The sequence below is a fragment of the Pseudopipra pipra genome, chromosome 2, assembly GCF_036250125.1.
Source record: "Pseudopipra pipra isolate bDixPip1 chromosome 2, bDixPip1.hap1, whole genome shotgun sequence".
Classification (NCBI taxonomy): domain Eukaryota; kingdom Metazoa; phylum Chordata; class Aves; order Passeriformes; family Pipridae; genus Pseudopipra; species Pseudopipra pipra.
The window spans coordinates 41,761,816-41,789,321 of NC_087550.1; the positions used below are offsets into that span (position 1 = coordinate 41,761,816).

Consider the following 27,506-nt stretch of genomic DNA (forward strand, 5'->3'; position numbering starts at 1 on the left):
GTCCTAAAACTGCTTCTGCAGTCTTTTTCAGCATGATTTAATAACAGCTTAACAGTAATCAAATTAATTAAACTCTCATAAAACTACCATTAAATTAAAAAAAAAACCCACACACTCAGATGCTAACTGTAAGTTTGTGTGAAAGACTTGTTACTCTATAAAATAAAGTCTTCACTGAACGAGTTGTCAAATGTTACACAAATTTTAAAAACCTTTCCTGAATGTGGAAGAGTGGCCCACTACAGACTGTTGTCAGTGGCTGGGCTGTGAGAGTTAATTCAACCAGTCTCTGTCCTGGTGTCCATTCTTTTCCCACATAGTCTTCTGCCATGACAGGGTGTAGATTAGGACCTATATAAGCACTATATAATCCCTCATTGTCACATAACTGGATCAGTTGGAAATTAGCGTCCAGTGGAACTCAGGCATTGCCCATAACATACTACTTGTCAGAGAAGTGCAAAAGTATCAGGATGCAATGGGATTGCGTGTTTCATTGTATCCAAATGGCTTTCTCATGAGGAGAGAGGGAGAGGAATCAGTGCTATATTTTTGTTGTGAGATGGTCACATTTTTTCCTTGTTTCAGAAAAACTCTTTAGCAGCTCTATGAAAGGAGGCCCACGCATAACAAAAATTCAGCAGCAACTGCTTCAAAACTGTTTGCTGAATGTATGAACATAAGCTGTCATGTGTTTTGTGTCTTTTGTTGTGTTTGTAAATTGTAACTAATTACTTTCATAAAGTTGCATAATGCTGCAAGAAAATTGTAAAAGTAGTTTTGAAAATTAATGAGTTGTTGCTCTTTTAACTAAACCATTATAGAAGCATAGAAAATATCCTGAATTGGAATGGACCCACTAGGATCATCAAAGTCCAACTCCTGGCCCTGTACAGGACAGCCCCAAGAATCACACCATGATACCTCATTAGGTATCTCAGCTTTAATAAAAGAACGATTTTTTTGCACAAAGGAAAATCAGTGAAACAGAAATATTGGGTCATTCTTTTCTGTATTTTTAGCAATTAAAAGTTTGTGTAAAAAGCAGTGAAAGACTAATATCTCAAAGAATAGGCAGAGAGACTTGAAGGAGGAGGCAGAATAGATACATCAAAAGGCTAATGGAGTTTTCTAAAACCCACTAACACTGAGTTTTGAATCAAATGCAGAACTAGTGGAGGTATATGACTTTACTTTCATTATATTTGTTACATTTCTCTGGGGCAGTTTTCAGAAAATACTGGAGTTTGAAAAAGCTTGAGTTTAAGAAGGTAAAGCTCTGGAAAGCTTAGGTGAGACTATGAAGTCTTACGTTGTACTAAGAAAGCAACACTTACAGAACTGAAAGGGAAACTGATCAAAGTCTCAAAATACATCTGATTTAATATTGGTAACATAATACAGTATTTAATATTAAAGATTAGAATCTATCTTCAATTTCTTATGATTAGGAAAATCACTAAGTACTTCAGTAGTTCTTAATTCTCGAGCAGGTCATGAAGATATTCTAAAGGCTGATTTGAATTATATATGTAATGGATTTTAAGGGAATGTAATAAGACATTAAATATATAAGCTGATATTGGCATTCATGTTTAATTTTCCTATAAAAATGATAGATGGGTTGTTTTATCAAATTCTCTGGGGAAAGCATTGGAAAAAATGATGAAATGAATATATGATTTATAGGAGACTGTTATGTAAAGGACAGTATTGAGGAACTTAGAGGCCTTCTCTTTCAGTAAATTTGTTGTGAATTAAGAGAGTATATGTGAAAGATTGAGCAAAGCTTGCAAGTTGCAATGTCTTTGTTCTTTTTTTATTTTATGCAATTAAATACCTCAATAAGAAACTATCAACTGGTTTATGCAAGTTTTACATTACAATTTACATATACTCAGCAAACTATGGGCTCAGAAAAACTGAAGTGAAACTGGTACTCTGATTTTAGAATGCATGCAAAATAAAAACACAAAGCATAACAATTCTAAATACTGTATCCTTCTTATAGTTTGAACAGTAAGTAATTTTGTGGTATACCTTTTTAACAATGTGGGAAGGAAGACTTTATCCTTCATTTCTTTGTCAGTCATAAACCAAAGTACTCATCTTTCACTTAGCTTTTCTCATATTTTAGCTTGGTAGTTTAGTGCAGTATGATCTTGAAATGAAAAATATGAAAGTTCTGACAAACGTACAGTGCCTGGGAAAGATAATAGAGGTAGATATCCTGTGTGTTCTGGAAAGCAGGACGCCATGTGACAATTCAGAAGTTTATTTAATCTGAAAAATAGTCAAAACTACTTGTTATTTTAAGAAGAGATATTTCAGAGAAAGTAAAATCAGATTTTACCTGTAATAAACTATTACAAATTGAAATAGCAAAAAATTTTTTCCTCAAAGATGTGGGATTTCTTTTTGCATTTGTGCCATGTAGAATTTTCCAATAAAGTTTTTAATTCTATAACTGGAATTCATTGCAACCACTTGTCACATGTCAGGTTGGCAGTTTCTGAACACATGCTAAATATATTTATGTAATAAGCTGCATATGAATTAAGATTTGCAAAATAATACTATCTCTTGAAATTATTGAATAAATTTGGGTTTTCAGTGGCTGTAATGGAAGGGGGAAGTAAGTAGTGAAAATGGCAATGTGAGAGCAGCACTACCTCTCAGAGTCTGTTACCCAAGATTTACACGTAATATTATATTTATTTTGTATTTATTATTCTATTTAATTTGCTTCCATGTTGAACTAGTCTTACCAAAGCAAGAACTATATCTGGCAGCATAGTTTATAGTACCAAATAAAATCTGTTTATGCTGAGTACAGCACTGCTTTTTGTATTGACACATTAATACAAATACTAAAAGCAGTGATTTAGCTAAGTAAAGATTTTTCAGAAATTCAAGTACTTTTGAAGGAACTGGGTAGACAGAGTTGTCTCAGAAGAGTGATGTCTTTATTGAACATTTCAGAGACACTACTGAAAGTATCACTATAGTTTTAATCCAGTGTCATAAAAAGGATAATATTCAGTATTAATTCAAAGCTAACAAGGTCATATGAAGTAATACAAATGAAACAAATAATATGTTGTATAACGCTATAGTTTCCCCGAGTTTATTAACTGGATATCACATATTCTTTTTTAGAATTCTAACCTGATCCATCAGAAGGTGTCTCCTCCTGCAGAGCAACAAGGATCTCCAGTCTTATCCTTCATTACTCTGGAACAATTCAGTGCAATTCGCCTTGTGCAAAGTGTCCATCAGTCTCTTGCTTCTTTAAGTAAAGTCATCAGAGGTACCTCATTACTGAGTTCTGAAGTACAAAGACTAGCAAGTGCTCTGTTAAACCAGAAGGTAATTTTGTAATTTTGTATACATTATAATGCACGATATAAAAAAACAAGGAAACTGAACAAATTCTGATACACATTTTCATGTCACCATTTGTTCTAAGCTCTTTTATTGATAAAGACTCTAAAATTGAGTTCTTTTATTGATAGTAAGTCTTGAACAGAATCATGATTTTTCTGGAAAATTTTTCAAAAAAGTGTTGCTTCGCGTACTTGCAGAAGTTTCTGAATATATTGTCCTTTTATCAAGTTTTCTCTTAAAGACAATTCCAATAAGGTTAGAAGTTGTGGAATGCTATTTCAATTTCAAATACCAAGTCATGTTCGATAAGTCAAATATATTAGCCAGTAGAACATGTAAATCTGTCCCTTTACTTATTTTTTTACATTTTCTTAAAATTTAAGTTATAATCACAATTCACTCTCTGCATTTATTCAGTGTGGAGTATTGCCATATCACACCAGACAAGCTGTACCTATCATACCAACCTATCATCTCACCCTATATTCTTGATAAGATGCGAAAAGCAATCGGAATTTGCACATGTACTCTCTCCATTTTTTTTGGCATCAAACTGGGCATATTTATAAACTGGTACAATTAATGACTGCAAATTTACATGCTCCATCATTAATAGCCAGATAATTGGATTACAAAGATAGTCAAACATGGATTTGACCTGAAACTCTGGTTTTGTTTCACCTGAAGCAATTGATAAATTCTGCCGACACTAATGCATAGATATTGAGATTTGTTCTGCAGTGAATGGTAATTCCTATTTATATCTTGTTTATCTTCATTGGAAGAACAAGTACTGTTAAAAAGCTTTTTATGCATTTATTATTCTATCAAAACAATTATTAAATTTTTTGTCTTTTTAGATTCACAAGACAGCATTTGTTAGCAAAATTGCAGTAAAATTAGAATAAATTAATGTTTTCACGTTAGCAATCTCATTTCCTTTTTAAACATGTTTTGACTGTGTGGTAGAAATTGGTACTATGTACAAGTCATAGTGAATGTAAATGATACGTGTAATGGTCATTCTTTAGTACTTACAGTTATATTTCTTGTTACTGAGCAAGAGAGAATGACTGTCTTGTGTGCTTAAGATGCACTCAAATTGGAAGCAGCAGGAGCTATGAAACTGATCACTGTCACAAAAATGTAGTTAAAAATTCTATGCATTTTTACCTCTTACAAACATCAGTTCAGTGCTTCATGATGTATTCAGCGAAGTGTTTCTGTCATTTCATCTGCTTACTTACCCACTTACCTTGACACAGATCACTTGACTGGATTGTGACTGTATAGCAATCTTTTCAGCAGCCTTCCAGAGAGGCTAATGACACATTCTTGGCATGGCAGCTAAACCTCAAGACAGCTAAACCTCACTATATTTATCATCCTAAAATGATTTGTTTCATGGATCTTCTATACACTGTTCTTATTTAGTGTTTTCATGTGTTATGTAACAAAAGACTATTTTTAAAAACCTGTATTTTAAAAGCACCAAGATTGTAGTTCTTTTAAGATTATAGCACCTGAAGAAACTGCTAGATTAATAGAAATGAAAAATGAGGAAATGTACTACTTCTGTTTTCAACAATGTGCTTTATTTGTGTAAAATTGATATATTAGCCCCATAGAAGCCACTGTGAAGAAAATTAACTCTATCCCAGCCAAAACGAGCAGAAGTATACATCTGAAATATGCTTACATAATAACAATTAGCTAAGCTATTTCTTTAAACTTAGAGTAATTTAGAGTGATACATTAGCAATGTTAGGTGAATACCTTCTAAATGATAAATTGATGAGCTGTCTGTAAATGCATATCTAGCAAAGAGGTCTGCAAAAATGCAAGGTTAAGAGTTTAAAATAAAAAAAAGTTTCAAAAAACCATAATTATGAAAAAAATGTGCAGTTAACTGTGCTTTATTAGTTGACTTGAATGTGTTCTAATTTATTCGATTCATTCTTAATTAGTGTCCCCAGACCTAGTTATGTTCTAGTTTTTATCTATAAAAGGTACACATGGAGTATTTACTTTGAAAGATACCTTCTCTTAAAAACTTACGTAATCAGATTTTGAAAATCTGTTCAGTGTGTATGCTGTGAAAACATGAACCTCCTTGAAAATGCAGCGGTAAATATTAAAAGGATAAACTGTTTATTCAGCATCTTCAGTATTGTGCAGTATTCTACAGGTAATGATTTACATCAGTTCTCTTTCTCTTAAGTAGGAGAATCTTGCAGAATCACTTTCCCCGTGCTTTACAGGTTCCTGTGGAGTAGGTAAAATTAATGTTTTTACACTTGTTTTAAGAGGAGGAAATCTAATAGAGGACCTTCTAAGCCTTTCATTTTGAAGTCGGTGAGAAATTTGTCTGGGGAGGTCTTGTAGGATTTTATTCTCAGGTTTTGCTCTACAAAAACTGTAAAGTGATGAGAAAATAATCATGCAGAGGAATTGTACCAGCTTCTCTTCACCACCACCACAACTGCCTGTTCAAGTCTGAGGAGGCAGCAAAGGAGTGGGGAGCTGTGGCTGCTCTTGAAAGATGACATTGTGGCTTTTTAGGAAATAATCTGCTTAGGCCTTTTTGAATTGTTCATGGAAAAAACTGATGTTTCCTTATTGAATACCAGAGGTTCTTGAAGGTTCCTCGTCAGCACTGTATCTGTGTGGGCCACAAGAAGAATTAGCAGGAACATGACCTTTCTATTAGTGGTTGTATATTTTGGTCATTTTATTACTCGTATTTCCATTTTTCTTTGTAGCTATATTTGATCTCCAGATTGTTTAATTTCATTCAAATTGCTAGTTTAAAACATAATGGATTTGAAATGGATACTTTCAGTAAATATATTTTTATTTCAGTGTCCTATCACATGGCAAAGCAAGTGGGAAGGTCCAGAAGATCCTTTACAATATCTTAGAAGTCTTGTTGCTCGAGCGCTTGCTATACAGGTAATTTTAAAGAGTCATTTATTTACCATAGTATACTGGTATTCAGTGACACAGTATATCATATAAATTACTCTACAGTAGACCTTTACAAATACCAATCCCAAAGAGTTGTAGATGTGTGAAAAGACATGTAAAAATTTAAAGGAGTAATATGGTAATATTGTTGGTTGCTTCACAACCAATTTACACCTTAGATTTTAGTCATTAGTCTTTATGATGAACTAGGGGGGAAAGAAAATTTATGCAGATGAAACTTTACATCTATGTCAACACACACCCTTTCATCTGGTAGAGAGATGCCTATCAAGGCATAAATGAAGCATTTCTAACAGAGGTAATGTAGACGACTAGTCTTTAAAGCAAATAATGAAAACATCTGCATTCTCCAGGTTTACAAGAGGCTATAATAGAAGGTGCAGTATGACAACGGCTTTGTCAGTTTACAGTCTGACAGTGAAGAGGATAATTTTTTGTTAAGGTAGATCTATGTGTACTTTGATTGACAGAAGCAGTGTATTTAAGATAATAGGCAGATGAAAAAAAAGTCATTCATCTAAATTAACTAGTTTTTAAGGAAATAGATTTCATCATGTTGCATACAGAGAGAGAAAACTGTGAGAACCTTCCAGAGAGGTAGGAAGGACAGATCTTTATTATCTCCGGGCAATAAATAGAAAGCTTACGGTTTTGACTTCGATTAACACAGTCTTGTCCAGCAGGATACAAAGATTTCTGTCAACATTGGTGTTGACTATCAGATTCAGAAGGAAGATTTGAAGGGCACATGATTTCTAGGCATTACTTTTTCTAAAGAAACTATCAGATGGATGTTTTCAAAGTATTAATAGCATTCTTGTTATGCAAACAGTTTCTTTTGGCTAATGCTTAGTTTTTGTTTGTCCTTTCCTTCAAAAAAGGCTTAAAGTATAAACAAAGAAAGTGTAAATATGTAAAGCAACAAGTGATAATGCATGTTCAGGTCTTATAACTAGGGCTGAACTTAGTCCCATCTGACTATTATTGTCTTTAGTATTAAAAAAATATCATTTGTGGCTGAGTCAGTGTGTTTGTAAGCTTCAAGAGTACCTTGCTGTTTGCAGCTTGCATTTTCATTTGGTTGTGACCAAACTGCATGCAACTTTCCTTACTTATATGGGTTTTTCTTAATTGAAGTCTGAGATTACTGTTCAAGCTTCTGTGTGGACTGCACCTCCTATACAAAGTTGAGATAATGTAACAGAGTGTAACAGAATGAAATTAGTGTTAATAGTAATAAATGATTTTCAACCACACATATTCAGAAAGTTTTTATTTTCATATATTACTTTAGTCAACTGTTGACAAATATGCTGCCTTATATTACCGTGATAGTAATCTTCCTTTCTCACTGTTTAAACTGCTGACAAAATGGTACATTTGGATTACTCATTTTTATGAAAGTTATTATGAAGAAATCATTTACAATTTTAAACAGCTATTTTTTGTAAGAGAGGGAAAGATTATTGAGGCAGAGCTTTACAGCAGATACTTAACATACATAGTTTCATCAACTATGAGACTTGTACTTTCACTGTCTGAGATAGATTTGATTTAGGTATTTTTTAAGAGGAAGTAGGAGACATTGAAACATCGAATTTGTACTGAAGGATTACATTTACTAAGGATGAAGTAAGTCTCTACCTAGGTTATTAGTTAAAGGCTGCCTTGTCAAGAGGTTTGCTGCCAGTGTAGAAAATAATAAAAGCAACTGCATTGTTACAAGCATTTATTGGGAATGGAGAGGAACACAAAATATAGGCCAGATGGTAAAATATTTATAGCAGAATTTATGGAAGTGTAAAGATGTTCTGAGAGCATTACACAACAACAGACAGAAAAACAACAGTTGTTGCATTTCTCAGGTCTGAATTCTCTCAGTAAAAAGCAAAATTAAAAAAAAACTGCCTACTGAAAGTGTGAGGAAATATGTATATGCAAAATGCAGTAGAGACTTGTATTGCTGTGTATTATGTTGTTGTGACAGAATTGATGGAAATAGGTGATTTCTTCCCAGATTGAAGTTCTGATATTTGGATGTTAACTTTTGCTTTAAATTGAAACAAAAATGGTGTATTGAACATTCTTCTAAGATGGAGTTCTGAATACTTTCAGTTAGCAATGCTGACTTTGAACTTTACAATAGCATGATTTAGCTTGTCTATCCACAGTGATATATTTGCTATCAACAATAAGGCATGAAAGATATGAATCATCATAGATCATTGTATTGGTTTTAAGTCTTGGTCCTTATACTGCCAGTTTCCTCATGATGGCATCTTAAATGTGTTCTGTGGCTTTCCTCTCGGTTCATGATTATAGCTCAGGAATAGTACACATTAGCATATAATGCTCTTAAGTGAATTCCAGTCTCTAGATAAGTGTCTTCTCATGGCTATGGATACCAGCAGGAGAGAAAGAGAAGATACCCTGGACTATAGCTAGTAAGAGCCAAAACACCAGCCCAGGCAAATGTCAGATGAATATCAACCTTAAAAAATGTTTCAGGTCAACAAATTGGAATTTAATTTTTGTTTCCACAACAACTAAATGTAGAGCTTAATTTCACCTTTAAAAAAAAAAACAAAAAAAAAACCAAAAAAACTCACACTCTTCTTATTCCAAAAATACCTTTTATTTTAAATTGAAACATTTATTTATTCTTTTGAACTGAGCTGGTTTTATGTCATCTGCAAAAACAGTTCTTCCTTTGGATGGCTGTTAGATCAGAGAGAGCCACTAAAAGGCTTACAGTGTACATTGAAAATGAACACTTTTGGACCTCAGAATCATAAACACCTATTTCAGTGTTCTAACCAAGGAAATGCTTATGAACACAGAAAGTTTTTATTTGCCTAATTTATGAAAGTTTTTGTTGAAAATGTGCATTTATCTATAAAATATTCCTAGTATATAAAAAAGTTATATTTCATACTTCTTCAAGAGACTTGTATTTATCTCACTGGGATGCTGCTCTCTTGTCCCCTCCCATTCTGAGTGAAATCTAGGGTAATAATATAATGTCAATGCCAGTTCGATCCCTTAGTAAAAGAGTTTTGCTATTTTATTGCTCTTTTGCTATTTGAGGAAAAATTACTTTGTTTCTGTTTTGGAACCCTTACTATACCTCTGTTTCAACAGTTAGGTCCCCAGAGAGATAGATAGGACACCCAAGGTATGTGAGATTTGAACTCCTAGAAATTGCCTGCTGAAGACACTAGAAAACTTTCTGGGAATAGGAGATGCAGGATCCTTCCTTCACACCCCAGGCATCTAGGCAAAAATATTAAATTTTCTTTCACTCATAGCAGGCAGAAAGTCTGGTTATTAGAAAGCCAAGGAAGCCAAGTCCTCTTAGTTTTCACCAAGTTAAAAAACTCCCATAATAAATCTTGTACAAACTCAAAATTTTCATGCTCAGTCCCCCTATCCATCCACTTGTGCACTCCATAATAACACCTATTCCCCCTTTAAGTAATCACACTTACTTTGCATAGCATGTCAGTTTTTTCTAATACATTGCCTTAGCAGATTTTGCAGCAGGGACAATAGCTTAATGGTTTGCCTTTTACAGTTTTAGGAGCATCTGATTTAGATGAATTAGGTTGGCTGGTTCCTCACCTTGTCGTTGTTCCTCTCATGACTCTCTCTATTTGAACAGCTGTTACCTAGGTATCTGTGCAGTGCAGAATGCTCCAGATTTAGCATACTGATATTAATGCACAAGAATTCATTGAAGTAATGTTTTAAATCTATGCATTCTGTTATTTTAATTCAAATTTACACCTTATTCTGAAGAATTAGCATTTTTCTGATACTTTTTTTGGCTTCTCCTCTTCAGCTGTCATGAATATCAAAACAAAAATCCAACTGCAGTCTAACATTATCTGCTAAGGAACTGATCCTTAATTGGCTCCCTTAGCTCTCATCATGTTGCAGCATGATTTCATTTTGTTCAGAATTTATCAGCCAGGATACATTTTTCAAGACCTTTTATCTCAGTGATAACTGCTTGGTAAAAATTGGAAATTTGGTAGTACTACTATAAAATATGTTTTGTTTGTCTCTCACGTAATAGGAAAATTTGAAGCTCTTACAGATCCAGCTGTTGTATGTGTCCCTTTTTAATCACTGTCTCAGTTAGATGGTATTGATGAAGTAATGGCTGAGTGTTTTGTAAAGATACACCATCCAAACAGGGTGCCACACAGAATGTAAGATCGAAGCATCAGACTTGTGCAGGTCATAGGAGCTGTCCATTGAAATAAGATATAATTTCCAAGGAAGCTGAAGCACTTTTTGCGCACAGGTAGTTCACATATTCTTGTGACTTACAGAAAGCTGTATTCCTGCACAGGTACCTGAGTTGTAAGGATTGCTGAAGTTTTCTTTTTATGCATCAGTTCAACACTTTACTTTTGAGAGGTTTTGAATCACAAAATCATAGAATATCCTGAGTTGGAAGGGACCCATCAGGATCACTAAAGTCCAACTCCTGGCCCTGCACGGGACCATCTCAAGAGTCGCACCATGTCATGTGCCTGAGAGCATTTTCTAAATGCTTGTTGAACTCTGTCAGGCTTGGTGCTGTGACCACTTCCCTGGGGAGCCTGTTCCAGTGCCCAACCACCCTCTGGGTGAAGAACCTTTTCCTAATATCCAACCTAAAATTCCCCTGACACAACTTCAGGCCATTCCCTTCAGTCCTGTCACTGATCACCAGAGAGAAGAGATCAATGCCTGCCTCTTCTTTTCCCCTCACAAGAAAGTTGTAGCCTGCAATGAGGTCTCCCCTCAGTCTCCTCCAGGATGAACAGACCAAGTGACCTCAGCCTCACAGAGCTCCCCTCAAGGCCCTTCATCTTTGTAGCTCTCCTTTGGACGCTCTCTAATATTTTATATCCTTCTTATATTGTGGTGCCCAAAACAGAAAATCCCTCTTTCTTGTAGTGAAATTTTTACTTTCCTGCAAAATACAGTGCATTTAAACACTAAATCTGCAAACTGTGCTAATTTAAATGGAAATAATTTTGGCTGCCAGTGAGAAGGATTATGTCAAGTTTGGGAAAACAATATGCCTTATGCATGGAAAAACAATTTTTAAAAAGCAGCATTGGAAAAGGGAAAAAATCTCTACCCGCATTTCATTTGGTTTCATTGTGAGCTGTTGAAACTTAGTCCCAATGAAGGCTAGGTGCTCTGTTAAATTGAGGCACTGACAAGTTATGAGTTTTTCAATAAACATAAGGCTTAACTGTTATGAAAAATAATCTGTTTCAAGGGAATTCAGTTCCTGTTCATTAAACTCTTGGAATTCTAAGCATGTTTTGTGAGAATGGCTGTTCTGCTTAAATTATGAAATACTACCTTGTAAGGAGAAGTTTGAGCAGCATCCCTTATATTACCACTAACCATTTGGTCAGCACTCTGATTATAAAATATTTATTGCAGAAGACAATTAGTCATAAAAAATATTTTTAGAAGTGTTGCATAAAAAAAGAACAACTGAGGTCATTGTCTTTACAGACATTGTCTCTCTGAGGAATTACCTTTTTTTAAAGAAAATGAATTTTTTCCTAATCTAAGTTTAATTTAAAAGGGCAAGATTTAGTAGTCTGTATTTCTTCTATGGATGTAAGATAGTATTTATATACACAGTAAGTTACAAAAAACTGTACTATATATTATATAAGATTTAAAGCTCTAGTTGACATACTTTATTTAAAATAATAAAATAATCATTGTTCACTAATTTTTCTCTTTAAGGTGCAAGATACATTTTCACATGGAAGATATCTGAAAAGATACAGTGATAAAATATTAATAAATTGTATGCATTTAATTTGTCAAAATTAAAAGTGTAGATTGCTCTGTTTCTAATAACTTGTTTTTAACTCTATCTCCTTTATCATGGACAAAGCTGTCTGCAAAACAAAAAGCTGACTAAAATGGATAGTCTTGTTTGACAAAAGCTCAAGCAAAAAAAAAAAGTTAATTTTATTACAAATGGTACAAAAGGATTTTATTATCATTTACATATGAAAAAGAGTCCTTATGTTATGCTCTCAAAGACTTGGGTAATTTTAAATTCCAGACATTAATATATGAGAAGGCTGCAGCACATGCTAATGCACCAGTTTGTAGGTATTTCCATCAATCTGCCTGGCTTTTTCTAGACAACTTAGAATGATAGAAAGGTTTGGGTTGGAAGGGACCTTAAAGATCATCTACTTCCAACACCCCTGCCATGGGTAGGGACACCTTCCACCAGCCCCGGTTACTCAAAGCCCCATCCAGCCTGACCTTGAACATTTCCAGGGGTGGGGAATCCACAATTTCTCTGGGCAACTGGTTCCAGTGCCTCACCACCCTCACAATGAAGAATTTTTTCCTAACATCCAATCTAAACCTACTTTCAGTTTGAAGTCATTCCCCCTTGTCCTATCACTACATGCCCTTGTAAAAAGTCCCTTTCCATCTTTCTTGTATCCTACCTTCATGTATTTGTAGGCCTCAATTAGGTCACTCCAAAGCCTTTTCTTCTTCAGGCTGAACAATCCCAATTCTCTTAGTGTTTCCTCATAGGAGAGGGTGCTTCATCTGTCTAATCATTTTAATGGCCCTCCTCTGGACTTGCTTCAACAGATTGATGTCCTTCCTGTGCTGGGGACTCCAGAACTGGATGCAGCACTGCAGGTGGGGTCTCACCAGAGTAGAGTAGAGAATACCCTCCCTTGACCTGCTGGCCACACTGCTTTTGATGCAGCCCGGGATACAATTGGCTTTCTGGGCTGCAAATGCACATCAACAGCTCATGTCCAGCCCCTCACCCACCAGCACCCCCAAGTCCTTCTCACCAGGGCTGCTCTCAGTCCCTTCATCCCCCAGCCTGTATTGATACTGGGTTTTGTGCTGAGCCAGCAGCACCTAGTGCTTGGTCTTGTTAAACCTCATGAAGTTCCCATGGGCCCACTTCTTGAGCTTATCCAGGTCCCTCTGGATTTCATTTTGTCCTTCAGGTGTGTCAACTGGACCACTCAGCTTGGTGTCATCTGCAAACTCGGTGAGGGTACACTCAATCCCTTTGTCTATGTCATTAATGAAGATATTAAATAGCACTGGTCCCAATACAGACCCCTGAGGAACACCACTTGTCAGTGATGCCCATCAGGACTCTGAGCCCTTGACCACTGCCCTCTGGATGCGACCATCCAATCAGTTTCTTATCCATCTAACAGTCTGCTCATCAAATCCATCTCTTCCCAATTGAGAGAAGGATGTTGTGGGGGACCACATCAAAGGCCTTACAGAAGTCCATATAAATCACATCTGTAGCCCTTCCCTTGTCCACTGCTGTGGTCACTCCATCATAAAAGGCCACTAGTTTGGTCAGGGATGACTTGCCCTTCGTTGCCTTGCTCTTCCGACCACCACTATATTGACATAAATATTGTGTCTACTAACAATAAGCAGTCTATCCAAAATACTTTTTAAAATTTACAATTGTGATTTCATAGTCACACGTACATACATATAAATAAGTTGCTTAGAGTAGTAACACAGCCTTGTAACTAAAAAGTAGATGTGATCATGGTTCTGTTTTGAACAGTAGATGGTTTGGTGGAAACTGGCTTAGTGTAACAGTTTGCAAAATATTTAATCTCTTTGTTTTGAGGTTTTAAGTGGTCAGTGTCAATGGTAACATGCTCTATTTCTCAAATTGCATTTGCAGATATCTGTTAAAAAAATAAGCTCATTTTATAATAGAAACACACTGCTATTCCACAAGCAAGCATCATCCCTAATAAGCAATCTTTTGGGCATTTCTTTGAGAGAAGGCAGAAACATAGCTGCATGTTGACCTACCTTTCTCTCTTTGAAGGAGATTCCATATAACTGCATTTGAAATTACAACATAGTTTCATATTGTATTCCTGTGCAAATATTAAAAATAAAATAAAATTCAGAGCTGTTAAAGTTTCAGAGCTGTCATCTCAAATTTAGCTTGTGAAGAAAAAGCTTCGTAAGAGTAATTCTTGACTAAATCCTTCTTTTTCTGTTGTGTGTGCGTAGTTTTGGGAATTCACAGTCAAATAAAGTAATCAGTGCAGGATGCAAGTGCATTCAGCAACTCTGTAAACAGACATGACTGTACTTTAAAACTAGAGTAAATAGGCATTCAGGTTTGGGGTTTTGTTTGTTCTGTTGTTTGTTTTTTTTTTCTTAGTAGAGTTCATTTTGGAGTGTCTTTTGTCTCTAAATGTTCAGCAAGGTACATAATTGAAGAAAAAAGAAACTAGACCTTGACTCAGAGTAGAAGAGTTGCTAAGAGTGATAGGAAGCTTAGATCCCTATTTTAGGCATGTAAGTGATGCTTAAAGGCAGGAAGGATAAATACCCTGCTGCTCTATGTGTTTGCCAGTATATTCAGCTGAGTGCTATATATAGCAACTTAATTAGAATGTGTGCCCGTACATGGAGAAGAATGTGTAAAAGCACATTTGCAGGCAGTGATGTTTTTATATTGTTAAATCCACATAGTCACTCTGAACTAAGAGACTTCTGATGCAATGTTCTTTACATCAGAGCTTGAGTTTCAAAATGCCCATCAGGTTTGTACTGTTGTACAGTGTTGTATATGCTTTTCCTTATACATACAATGCATTTTCTTATAGCTTTCCTATAATTACCATTTTCAGTGTTATTTCTAGTATTTTATGATCCCATATGATAAATTAATCAATGGAAATTACCTACATATCAGGCAAAATACAATAAATAGTTTAGAAGTAAACCAAATATTGTTCATTATTCAGATATGTATATTATGAAGCTTGGAAAAAGAATTATGCCATCACACGCTCATGTATTTTATTATCACGCTGAGAAAATAAAAAGTTATGATTTGAATATATCCATAGCAGAATCCGTCAAATAAAAAATACAGAAAGATATTGCTAGAATAATAAAACTAAAACCATGTTGCTTATTAGCTGCAAATTTGATAAACATATGTAACCAAAGATACCACAATACCATAGAAATTAAAACTTCTTAATGACCTTGTTAAAGGTCAAAGGGAGTTATTTCTTCCTGTTCTGCAGTTTTGAGGCCACATCTGAAACACTTGTCCAGTTTCTAACTCTTCAGTTGAAAAAAGCATTGCCCAGGTTACCCAGAGAGATTTGTGGAACTTCCTCTTTGGAAATACATAGAACTGGAGTAGACAATGCCCAGAGCAGCCTAAACTGATTTTGAATTTGGCCATACTCTGAGTTGGATTGGATGCCAAAATGTTTAACTTTATGAATAAATTATTTCTGTAACGGAATGCTTAAAAAACTAAAGCCATTGTAGCTAAAAAAAAAAAAGACATTTAAAAATATAACAAAAGTGTGCTGTTTAATAAAATGTGCAGTAGTTTTTCCTTAAATTACTTCCAAATATATGTTTCTCTGGGTTACTACCTGAGAACAGATTTGAATGAGGCTTCATGCTATGCTAATACTCTTTGTCATTCTCTTAGCCCTCAAGTGTGACAGGACATCTGAAAGAGAACTACAGCCTTTGTAATGAGCTGTTCTTTTGGGATTGGCCACAACAAAAAATTCCTGTTCTGGTTTAAAGAAAGGTTTAGTGAGCTTCAAATAGCTGATATGCAGCACTCAAGGTACCTTCACGCTAACTACCTTAGCTTTACCATGTAGGAACAAACAACAATCCATACCAGCTTACTGCACCAATTAAAAAAACCCTTCATTATATTCTGTGTCTACACAAAGTTGTGCTTTGTTGAACAAACCATTTGATAGTTTGAGCAGTAATCCCGTGTTGCAGTGTTCTGTTTAATGGAGTGTAATTAGCTTTAGCATGAGCCAGCATGGTGTCATGATGACATGGCCATGCCATCATTAAGTTCCTTTGTTTAGAGGGGGTTGCATGAGCCACTGTTTCTGTTCTGTGATCTCTATTTTCCTGTAGAAAAAAAATAGATTTCTTTCTCTGCCTTTTAATTGTGGTATCTTTTCGGTATTTTGGGATATGTACCCCACAGAGTTAAACAATTTCTGATTAAATTGGTTTAGTATGTTTGATAAAAATTGCATAGGTATCTGATAGGTTAAGCCTTAATAGTTACTAATAGAGTTCTGTAACATATGCATGGCTGAGAGACTTTGTCTGTTTTGACAGCCTTAAGAGAGAGCGTTAAAAAAAAATAAATGACTAGTAAACAGTAAAAAAAAACGTTAAAGAGAGAGACTGGTGACTTCTGTTCAAGGGGTCATTTTTTCAGAAGAGGAATAAGAACTGTAAGGGAGATGCTTAATGGAAAATCTGTATCTCATGGGATGTTACCAGAGAAAATGAGCCATAGCAAAGTAAGCAGTTCTCTGTTGGTTCTCTTTATTGTAACATAGCCTTCAAGCTGGTACTATAAAACAAATTACTGTGGTGCATCCTGTTATTACTAGTGCCTAATAAATTGTTCAGTCACACCACTACCATCACTATATAGATTTTAGCATCCCTGCTCCAAAGCTCTGCCAAGGGTTTGTCTAATGTAGTCCTGACTTTGTCCAAGGATTATGGTAGGGAATCTAATATGCTAACTGCAAATGAATATTGTGTGTCACTGTTTTCCCTCCCCTGCAACTTATCAGTGGAAGTTCCACCAAGGAATAGTTCCAGCTCTTATGCTTCCCTAGCCAGTAAGGGAACTGCAAATGAAATCTAATGCTCGGTAACGGATGTGTTTAGTTGTGGAGAAAGAAAAGACTAGAAGGCATGAAGCATAAGAGTATTGGATTTTAGCTGGATTCTGTGTTTAGTTATCATACAGGTGAATATCTGAAAGTTAATCTGAAATATAATTTTGGCATGCATCAATCATGAACTTGTCAGTATGTTATGGTTCTTATACATCATCACCATTATGGTATCTGAATTAAATGTAGAAAGCAGCAGTTTATGGAAAGTTAAGTTCCTGTTTTGATAAAAAATAAAGTCATAGGGTAACCAGAATGCAATCACATTTGCTAATGCTTCTCTCAGCTAAGCCTTACTGCATATTTGTTTCTAATATATCGTTAGCTAACATGCTGATGCTGATGGACTCAGAACATTCATGCTCTAACACTGTGCTATTGTGTTGTTGTTCAGACTTCTGAACAAACTGGGGAGTTCTGAGGTATTTCAAACTGAAATAAAGAAATAGTAGTATTTTATTTAAAGCACTAACCAGCAGTCTTGGTCTGAATGAAAGAAAGAAGAGGGGAGGAAGAGAAGAGGAGAGAGAAGAGAAGAGAAGAGAAGAGAAGAGAAGAGAAGAGAAGAGAAGAGAAGAGAAGAGAAGAGAAGAGAAGAGAAGAGAAGAGAAGAGAAGAGAAGAGAAGAGAAGAGAAGAGAAGAGAAGAGAAGAGAAGAGAAGAGAAGAGAAGAGAAGAGAAGAGAAGAGAAGAGAAGAGAAGAGAAGAGAAGAGAAGAGAAGAGAAGAGAAGAGAAGAGAAAAATTTTAAACTAGGCATAAACTCCAAATTAAATTACTGTGTTATTTATCATTTGATTACTTATTATTGCCAGATATATACCTGAAATACTGCAGTATTCAGAAATTAATTTAATAAAGGATAATGTCAGAAGTAATGGCTCAAGGATTTCACATACAAAAAAAATATTACCAGAAGGGAGCAAATTGTTGTGTATCGGTTGTTCCTTAGAACCTACCACGTTACTGCCTCTGGGATCAATGCCTGAAAAAATGCCCATATTTCATTTCCTTGAACTGTAATACAATCATTCCTGCTGGCATTAACCACTGAAAGCCAACACTTAGGAGCACACCTATAGAACAGCTGCTGCACTGTGAGGAAAATAGGACTGTAGCTTAACTTCTTGTTTGACCTTTGCTCAGTCTAAACTCTCGTTAGCTGCATATTTACTCCCCTATCAGTGGTACTCACCATCATTTACTCTCAGAATTATCCAAAGTCCTGCACTTTTTTCCCCCAGTAATGTTGAATTCATCTAAAACTAGTGGAAAACAGAAATCGTACTGCATGGTTTCTGGCTATGCATATTCATGTAGCACTGAATACAAAATTCCATCTAGGCACAGAAATGAAATCACTTCTGTAGTGATTTATATGATGGTTTTTTGTTTTCTTTTTTTTTTTTTAATATAAGTTCTCTTCTGGGACTACAGCAACAGAAAAATATGATAGAAGAAAATACATTTGGAATGAACTAAAACTGGTGAAGGAAGAGTGCTTGATTCATTTTAGAGGAGTTTTGTGATCCTAAAGTTGTATAAATGATAATGTGAAAATCCAGCAGCCTCCTTATTCTTTCCACTGTTCAATGAGGTGCTCAGTTTGCTTTGGGATTAGAGATGATAAGGAAGGCTTCTCTTTGAAAATAGAATAGATGTTTCTTGGATATTAAGATATATGAAAAAATACTATTTGAATCATCTGAGGCCACATAAGGAAAAAAAAAAAATCTTTTTATTATAGCAAACAGAACCCCATATTAATTGAAGTTTTGGAATATCCTGCTAGGAATTTCTTTTCAAGCATTTTGGGTATTGCTGATAAGTTTTGGTATTATATTTATAATCATAATTTGCTAAATTAATCTATCAGAGCTCAGACAAATATCTAGTTTAATTGTAATAAGAAAGATTCAGGAAATATTGAAATAATGAAATACTGACATTAAATTTTGAAAGAAACAGTTGCAAAGAAGAGTGTATGATAGATTTTTAATTTTATTTTGTAATAAAAATATTTTCAGGGTTAGGATATTTGGACTTATCGACCACATTGTTAGAATGATAGAAATTATTGATATACAAGATTAATTTATTTTTAAAAATAAAGTATACACTTTTTAAGCTTTACGATACCTTTTATAGCTGCTGTATCTAAACAAAAATTTATTATTAATTGATACACCAAAAGTGGCCTTTAGTGAATTTAGATCCTGATTATTAGCTGTTTTGAAGAAGAAAACCTGAACTGCAGCAAACCTCTTAAAGACCATGTTACGAGAGTTAGGAGTGAGGAAGCAGTTGGGAAAGCGTCGGTACCGGCTTGAACCACAAAGAGACGGGTAGCTAAATTTGGCACATTCTTGGAGCTGATAGTAGTCTTCTTACTACAATGCAGCTAAGAAGTTACAAATGCATGCATTGTTGTGGGCTACCTGGCAGGAAAGGTGAAGTTTCTACTGAGTTAGTCATGGAAGAAAGCCCTTCAGACTGAAATGCTACATGGCAATCCAAGATGAATAAGAAGTCAGACAACTTTGCATCACTTTGACAAATGCAGTCAATACATGTTTTTATAGGAGCTGGAATGAGGGGTAACTATCTGTTACAGGATTTTTCCTTTTCAAGAAACATCAGTCTGTCTACAGCTTAGCTTAAACTTCCTTCCCTTTAATAACTGATCTCTTCCAAGCTTTGTTGCAGTGGGTGTACTAGTGACAAATGATCCATTTAATAAACTGATGTCTTTTGAGACTGTAGCTCTTCACTAACATGCTGCCATGTGGTCATATAAAACTAAAATAAGCATAAGGATATTTTTTACAGTTGTGTTGTCACATACATTCTATTACTATTTTATTGCATTTAAATCTTAAATTATTTATTAATTGGCTGTGAATGAGCTACATCTTCAGCTTTATGTAGAGAAGTACAAGCCATTATGAACTTTGCTTTTGTGACCTAATGAAAGTTTTTGTTATTGTGTGTATCATAGTGCTAATTATATGAGTTCAGAATTAATATCACCCATACTCGTCTTTTAATTGGGTGGAATATAAACATCTGTGTTCCTGACAGTGTTTCTCTTCAGCAGTTACATTAAAAGTTTATTTGATGACAGCAATAGAAAGATTATATTAAATATAAGTTGAAATGAATGTCTACTTCTATTACGTCAAAAAATTTATAAAATCTCTCCTAACAAGAATGCAGTTACTGCTATATGATAAAAGAAATTGTTGCATAAAGTCATTAAAGGAGTCATGCAGACAAGAGTCGCTAACTGCATACATTAATCTAATGAAAATGGAAAGCAAAAATCTCCTAACTGATTCATAATCATTTGGGTTGAGGGCTCATAATCAGTGATGTGGCAGATAAAAAGATCACTGATTAAAGGTTTGATCATGGTGGAAACATTATGGAGATGTGTGTGACACGCTGACAATATAAAATAAAATTCACTGAGTGATATTTACTTGCATTTTAGATGATTTTGTCACTTCCAAAATGCTTCTATGAAATTATTCATCAGTCATTAGTTTAAACAATATAGTAAAATACTTTTAAAATGTGATATGGATGTTTGGCAGGTGCATTGTGTAATGAGAGTGTAACTTCCAAGATTTTTTATCCAGTGACTAGAGCAATTTTATCATCTGCAAGTAGTTGGTATTTAGAAAGGAGTGGGACTTGTCTTTCTCTATTTAGTGATAGCATGTGGAATCTTGGTCTTGATGAATTTCTGGCTTAGTATTTGTAGAATCACAGAATGGTTTGTGTTGGAAGGGATCTTAAAGATCATCTAGTTCTAAACGCCCTGCCATGGGCAGGGACACCTTCCGCTAGACCGGGTTGATCAAAGCCCTGTCCATCCTGTCATTGAACACTTAATCTTTCTGTGCAGAAGCATATGGCTTGCAACTGCTTATAGAGTAGGTTATACAGTGACTTCAGCTTTATACTACAGCGCCATGGTCAGGACTGTGACTATATAGTGTAAAGAAATTGTACCAAAGAGCTACATTATAAGAGTTTCAAAAGAGGATTTTGAGCGTGGACCGTTGCATAGCTACTCAGGTACCTAAATAACTTGTCTGAAGATAACAAATTCTTTAGTCTGCAATTATTAGTATTTTGAGGATCAAACTCAGATTGCATTAGTTAGGATACATGGTTTATCGTGATTTTAAGGTGCAATGTGTGTCTCTTTTCTCATATTGGCACATAATGTGTTGCATTGATGGGAAATTCCAAACTTGGTACTCCAGTAACAGGCTTCATAGTTGGAAAGGGTAGAAGAAGGTTGAGACATGTTTTGTAAGGATAGTTGAGGACAGTTATTCCCCTGCTCTTATTAGTTTCATTTATTACCAAATATAACAGAGCCAGTTTTTATCTTATGATAAATTCTATGAATGCATATCTCAAACTACTACACTAAAATTGGCAGCATAAACCTAGTACTAGGTAATATTTTTTTCAAATAAAGGGTAAGTACTTACAGAAACTCTTAACTGCAGATCGAAAATTGTTTCTTGACTATAACATGCCATTTATACAAAAGAATGATTTTAAAGCATACTTGAAAGGAATGCAGTTATTTGCCTGAACTTATTAGAGCAAAGACAGCAATGGCAGCCATTTTGATGGAAAACTGAAACTCCCCTGTAAGTAAATGTGAAATAGGGTTTCAACAATGCTAGAAGCTTGATAAATTTGCACTGTACAAAGTGAGCTGCACTGTATAAAGAATGAAATAGAAGTTTATTTAGAATGGATGAGTCATGTTACAGATATACTGCTGGTATTCTGTATACTTTCAAATGGTGTTAATTTCCTTTTTACCAGTTTTAATTTATTGACATTAATAATAATCTTTGAGGTTACAGTATATTTACACAAACATTTTTCATTAATCATAATAGTTGACAAACCTACATTAACTCAAAATGTTGAAAAATCAAGCAATAACTTCAGGATTCCTTTTTTTCCTTTTTTTAAAAATTATTTTTTTCTTTTAGAATTGGGTAGAAAAAGCAGAGAAACAGAAACTATTGTCAGACACCCTTGACCTTTCAGAGCTGTTTCATCCTGACACATTTCTCAATGCCTTACGCCAGGAGACTGCAAGGTGGGGGAAAAATATTTGTGCTATTTGTGCTACTATACCATTGCTCCCTATGTGTGAAGATGGTTATTTAATTTTCAGGACAGAGATGCAGCATGTTATGTCAATTGCTATAATTAATCATCTCATTTGTATTTCTTGCCTTGAAGTAAAATAACTGTGAGTTACTTGTATAAATGCTGATTGTTATTTTTTCCGATTAAAATAAAGATGTATTTTTCTTCAAAGTAAGAGTTAGTATGATATGGTGCACATTGAAAGTACATTGGGTTTAGTTTTTTGTTTAATTTTCTGTTACATGTCTAAGATTTACTGTATATGTGTTTCCTTTGCAGAGTAATGAGCTGTTCAGTGGACAGCCTTAAATTTACAGCTTCATGGAAAGGGCGAATACAGGAAGGCAAACTCCAAGTTAAGGTATTTTACTGGGATGTTTTACTAGAATTTTTAGGATGTTTTGTTAGCATAGTCCAAGCATCTGTCCGTAAACTTTCTGGAAAACTAAGGCTGGTCAATAGTATACAGCTACAAAAGTGGTTGACAAGCCACAAAAATTAGAAAAAGATGGCAGTATCTTTTTTATCCTCCCTAGTCATAGTGCTCATTTCAAAATTAAGCTTATTCTTGCTTTATTTTCTTCAACCACCTCTTAGATAAAAATTGAAGCTGCGATTCCATTAGTTAAAGTCTAACTCTTCTCCAGAAGGACTTGTGTCATGTAGCAAGGGGAAATACACATATAAATCCGTCAAAGGCCATACGTTAGCATTTATTGAAGCACTGAAAAGAGACCTCTAAGGAAGTAAGCCAAAGTACACCATGATATGGCTAGTTTTTTATATGGTAAAGACCCGACAATTTTTAAATTAATTAACAATCTTAGGCCTACAGCCAGCAGCCATGAAGTGACCACTGATTGCTTAGACAGCAAAGTCTGGTTTAATTTAGCTTCTTAACATTTCATGTAGAACTGCCACTTTGGCTGAATCCAGATCTCTGTGCACCTTTTTTATACCTAATTTTCTAGACAATTGACAAATAAGTTTTCTACACTATGTGTTCCAACAGGTATGTTGGTCCCATGATAATCCTGCACAGCTCCAAGTTCTGTGTGTGTTCAGCATAGAGTAAAGCACTTAAAACTGCATCCTCACAGAAACATGTGACTAACGTAGGGCACTCACCACGTGACTTTTTTCCTCATGTGCAGCTAAAGCAGACAGATTGCTAGACTAGGAAAGTAAGTGGCAGGGTACGTTCTCTAGTCTGATAATGCAGGCAGACAGAAAGCTGTGGGAGATATTTGGGATCTGGGCTGGCTGCTGACACTGTCTAAAATTATTAATACAGAATGCGTAAGAATTCATATTCCTAAAATCTTAATAAATTGTAAGGCCAGTAAAGATAACTGTAATCATCCAAACTGACCTTTATACAATACAGTCTTTAGAACTTTGTTGAATTAATTCCTGTGGAACTAGAGAATATTCTTTTGAGAATTATTCAATCTTAGTATTTAAGTAAGAATAATGGTTGCTACTTCGTTTAATGAGAAACAGATAGGAGTCTAGAACTTGGACATAAATAAACAAAGGGACTTTTAGGGCAATTCAGTTCCTTGAAATAAACCTGGTATATGACAAACCTTGGAGCCTGCAAATCACATGTTCTGAGGTGACAGATTCATCTAAGACTTCTACCAGTAAGCCAAAACGAAGTTTCACATCTCAGGCCACCCATTTTAGTAGGCTAACTACCAGCTGTAGATTCTAGGAACCTGAACTTCAAAACCATCCTAATATCTTTGAAATATGTCAGAAGTTGATGTCAAATACCTCAACTCCATGCATGAATAATTTTACCTCAGTATTTTCATATATTAAAAATAATCTCATTATTTTACAGTTGCAAGATTGGAATAGCTGCTTGGAAAATAAAGAATTAGAGGAAAGAGTTTTATAACAGTACTGCAGTTGTTATTGAACTTCTAATTAAAGCTTCTACTATGTGAAAATTTATGTGGTAAATTTTTGGTAATACTAGTTAAAGTATACTGTTAGCAGTCTATGTCATATGTAGGCAAAAAGGTTAATGTATATTCTCTATTGCCTTGCAAGAATGAGTCTTATGTTCCAAGAGGAACCAAAAATAAAAACAGAATTTTGTTTAAGAGCAAATTCTCTGCCACAGGAATAGTACAAGCAGTTAGATGAGTGGTTATTTTTAACAAAACATAAGAATCCTGTCAAGTTTCTTCATTTGGTTTGAATATTATCTTTACCTCTAAGAGCAATATTCATTTAATCTCTATTAATAAGTATTCACTAGTATTTTCACTGCTCCTTTGAATCTTTGATGAACAGAAAGGCTTTGAAACCTGTTGCAATGCTGAATATTTAGATTCCTTACCTTTAGAATCCATCTTCATGCTCAAGGAAAACTGGGGAGAAACTTTCACATTAGTAAGGCTAAATACCACATGCACTGTTACTAGGGCATAAAAATGTCATTGATTCAGAAAAATCGTTCTCTAAAATGTGTCTTGTTTGATAAGGATCCTAAGGATTGCACATTAGGCTTGGTTCATCTCAGCAGTATGAATTTTAAAACTGATAAAATAAACGTTGTATCTGCAGTTTCAAGAATTCAGGCTAACCTTGTGGAATGGGGAGCTATTCTGAGGAGGGACTCAAAAAAAATCAGTCAGCAGAATAGATAAGTCCTTATACACATGCTGTGGAGAGATAGCTGGGACCTTGTTTTTATCCCACCTAAATCAGAAATTGTAGTTTACCAGACTCCCCTGCAGGAACCAGACCATAGTATAGGCTATTCAGAGGTTTATCAGTCTCAATTTATGCTAATGGTACTATTTCACTTTGCATGACTAATTCCACTGAGAGACTTGATTCTGTAGTCACATAACTGGGGGACTCTCTTTTAGGATATGGGAGAGTTGTACTCAAGTCCTTGAATCACTAAATATTTAATTAGTCTTATAGAATGTCTTTTTTGAAGAATTGAAACACATAGGAATGCAGATGAATTTAAACCTGATATTCACACATACTTTGTAGAACTTTCTTGTTCACACTGTCAGTTAGGGAGTGATTTGAAGACACGTTCTTTGAGATTTTTTCCTTGTCTTTAGTTTTAAAAGTTTTCGATGGCTTAGAATTTGTTCTTATAAGGAAAAGGAGTAAAGTACTTTATTATCTGTATGATGAAAATGCTTTCTCAGTCTTGCTGTAATTTTAAAAAATGCATCATGCTTCAGCAGTTCTAGACATTTGACCCTTCTATGCCAAAAAATGCAAATAATATACCCTGTGATCATCTGTAAGTCAGAAGCATGCAGAACTGTCAGTGTACAAACTACAAAGTAGACAGAAGAACACTCAATCAGGCCAAGAACACACCTTAGTATGTATGAATTATCAAATCAGATGGTCAATTATCAATGTTAATTCAGGTGATAATTTAGATGTATGATGTGGAGTAGATCTCTTCTAGTAGGATGCAATGTATATTTGATTTAGAATCAATCTGTGTAAAATTAAACCTTCTTTAATATCCCTTCAGACTGCTTTAACAAAAGGTACTGAAAATGTATGACTATTGCACCTTTATCACATACTGAAATGCAAATACATCTCTTCTGTTTGCTTTGTGCACTGATTGTGCTGTTGTACAAAAGCAGGTAGTCATTCCTTCTGGCATTCCATTTTCTGTTATTGTAGAAAAGAGGGAAAGGAAGAAACATGACAAGAAATTATTCGGTAGCAAGTACTGTGAGCTTGCATAGAACTTAATATAAATAGTGAAAAATAAAAAATTATTGCAAGTCTCAAATACATAATATCAGTATTAATATTGAAACTATATACTCTTAGCAATTGACAGATATACTATTGTAGGGCATCCTAAGAGGTCTTTTTTTACAGTATGCCCTCATCCTGAAATACCAATAAATTAATGATGGAGGCCTGTAGAGTTAATGAAGTGAAAATATGACTTCCAGAAAACTGATGTAGTTTGCATCATTTCATAGGAAATTATGGCATTAATTGGTAAGGGAAAATTAATTGCAGAAATTTTGAAATTTTGGAAACAGACATGCTTTGGACCATGGTATCAGCACACTTTCTACAAATGTATTTTAAAAAAACATAGTCTGTAATGTTTAAAAATAACTGTTGTGAGCTTGAACTAGTACCAATAGTTGTGAATTGCCAAATTCTTTGTAAGAATTCAAATTTTAAAAATTATGGTCAAGTCTAGCCATTACTCTCAGCTGTGTTGCAAAGATACTATGATTATAGTACAGATGCTGTGAAATCCATGTCCTTCATAGTAATTGTAATTTCTCTACAGTGTTTATCGTAGCAGTGAGCACATGGCTCTGGAGTACTCAGCCAGACAGTATCAGAAAGTATATTGTTCTGGTGTTATTGGGTTTTTTATTTAATGTCTTTTAATATTGCATCAAAGTAAAAATTTTGGTCTTAATCTTAAAAGGAGTTGTTCTAACATTGGTTGAAGTTTTCCAGGAGACCAAATTATATTATTTTATGTAACTATAATGTCAAAGGAACCGCCAGTATCAAAAGAAGTAACGTGGAGTAGAAAGATTTTTCAATAGGTGACCCACTTCTATAAAAATTTCTTTTAGAGATATTCAGGATGGCCAGACCTTTGAACACTCCAACACTAAATTTTAAAACCTTTTCATCAGGCCAATCTTCCCTCAATAACTTTGCCAAATTCATTTATTTATCAAATTAAACTTCATAACAAAATTCCCTGCAGAATGCAGGAAGGGTAGAATGAAGAACACAGGAGATGAATCTTTCTAATATTAGTGTGATAGGGATAAGTAAGAGCTTTGAAAGCATTCAATCAGAAGTGTAGTGAGATAAAGTATAATCTAGGACCTATGCATATAATAAAGTGAGGTCTTAAGTATCAGTGTTAACAACAGAGACCTGTAGGAAGGAGTCTGTGAGAAAGCCTCAGTATAATCATTAGTAAGACTTTCTTCCTTTTGTGCCATTTATGGTATTTTTATTCATAATCTTTCTTCTTGGAAGACAGAAGTGGCACTGGAATGTGTATCAGCTATTGTTAAAGATTACTGACACCCAAAATTCTTTTTTTCTGCATAAAGCCAGCTTTTCCAAAATCTCTCTGAAGAGATTTTGAGTCTGAAAAGAAACAGTGGAAAATATCAAA

General features: G+C 34.7%; 1 protein-coding gene across 4 annotated transcripts in view; it reads left to right on the plus strand.

Moving 5' to 3' along the window:
• Window positions 1-27,506, plus strand: part of DYNC2H1 (dynein cytoplasmic 2 heavy chain 1) — a 159,506-nt gene that overhangs the window by 125,408 nt on the left and 6,592 nt on the right. For 3 of the 4 annotated variants that reach the window (XM_064645170.1, XM_064645168.1, XM_064645166.1), the window contains 4 exons: window positions 3,160-3,369; window positions 6,250-6,339; window positions 22,168-22,277; window positions 22,610-22,691. In XM_064645170.1, the coding sequence (XP_064501240.1) occupies window positions 3,160-3,369; window positions 6,250-6,339; window positions 22,168-22,277; window positions 22,610-22,691 (492 nt within the window). Of the gene's footprint in view, window positions 1-3,159; window positions 3,370-6,249; window positions 6,340-22,167; window positions 22,278-22,609; window positions 22,692-26,014; window positions 26,102-27,506 lie in introns of those variants that run through there. The other variant, XM_064645169.1, reaches the window with a different exon arrangement.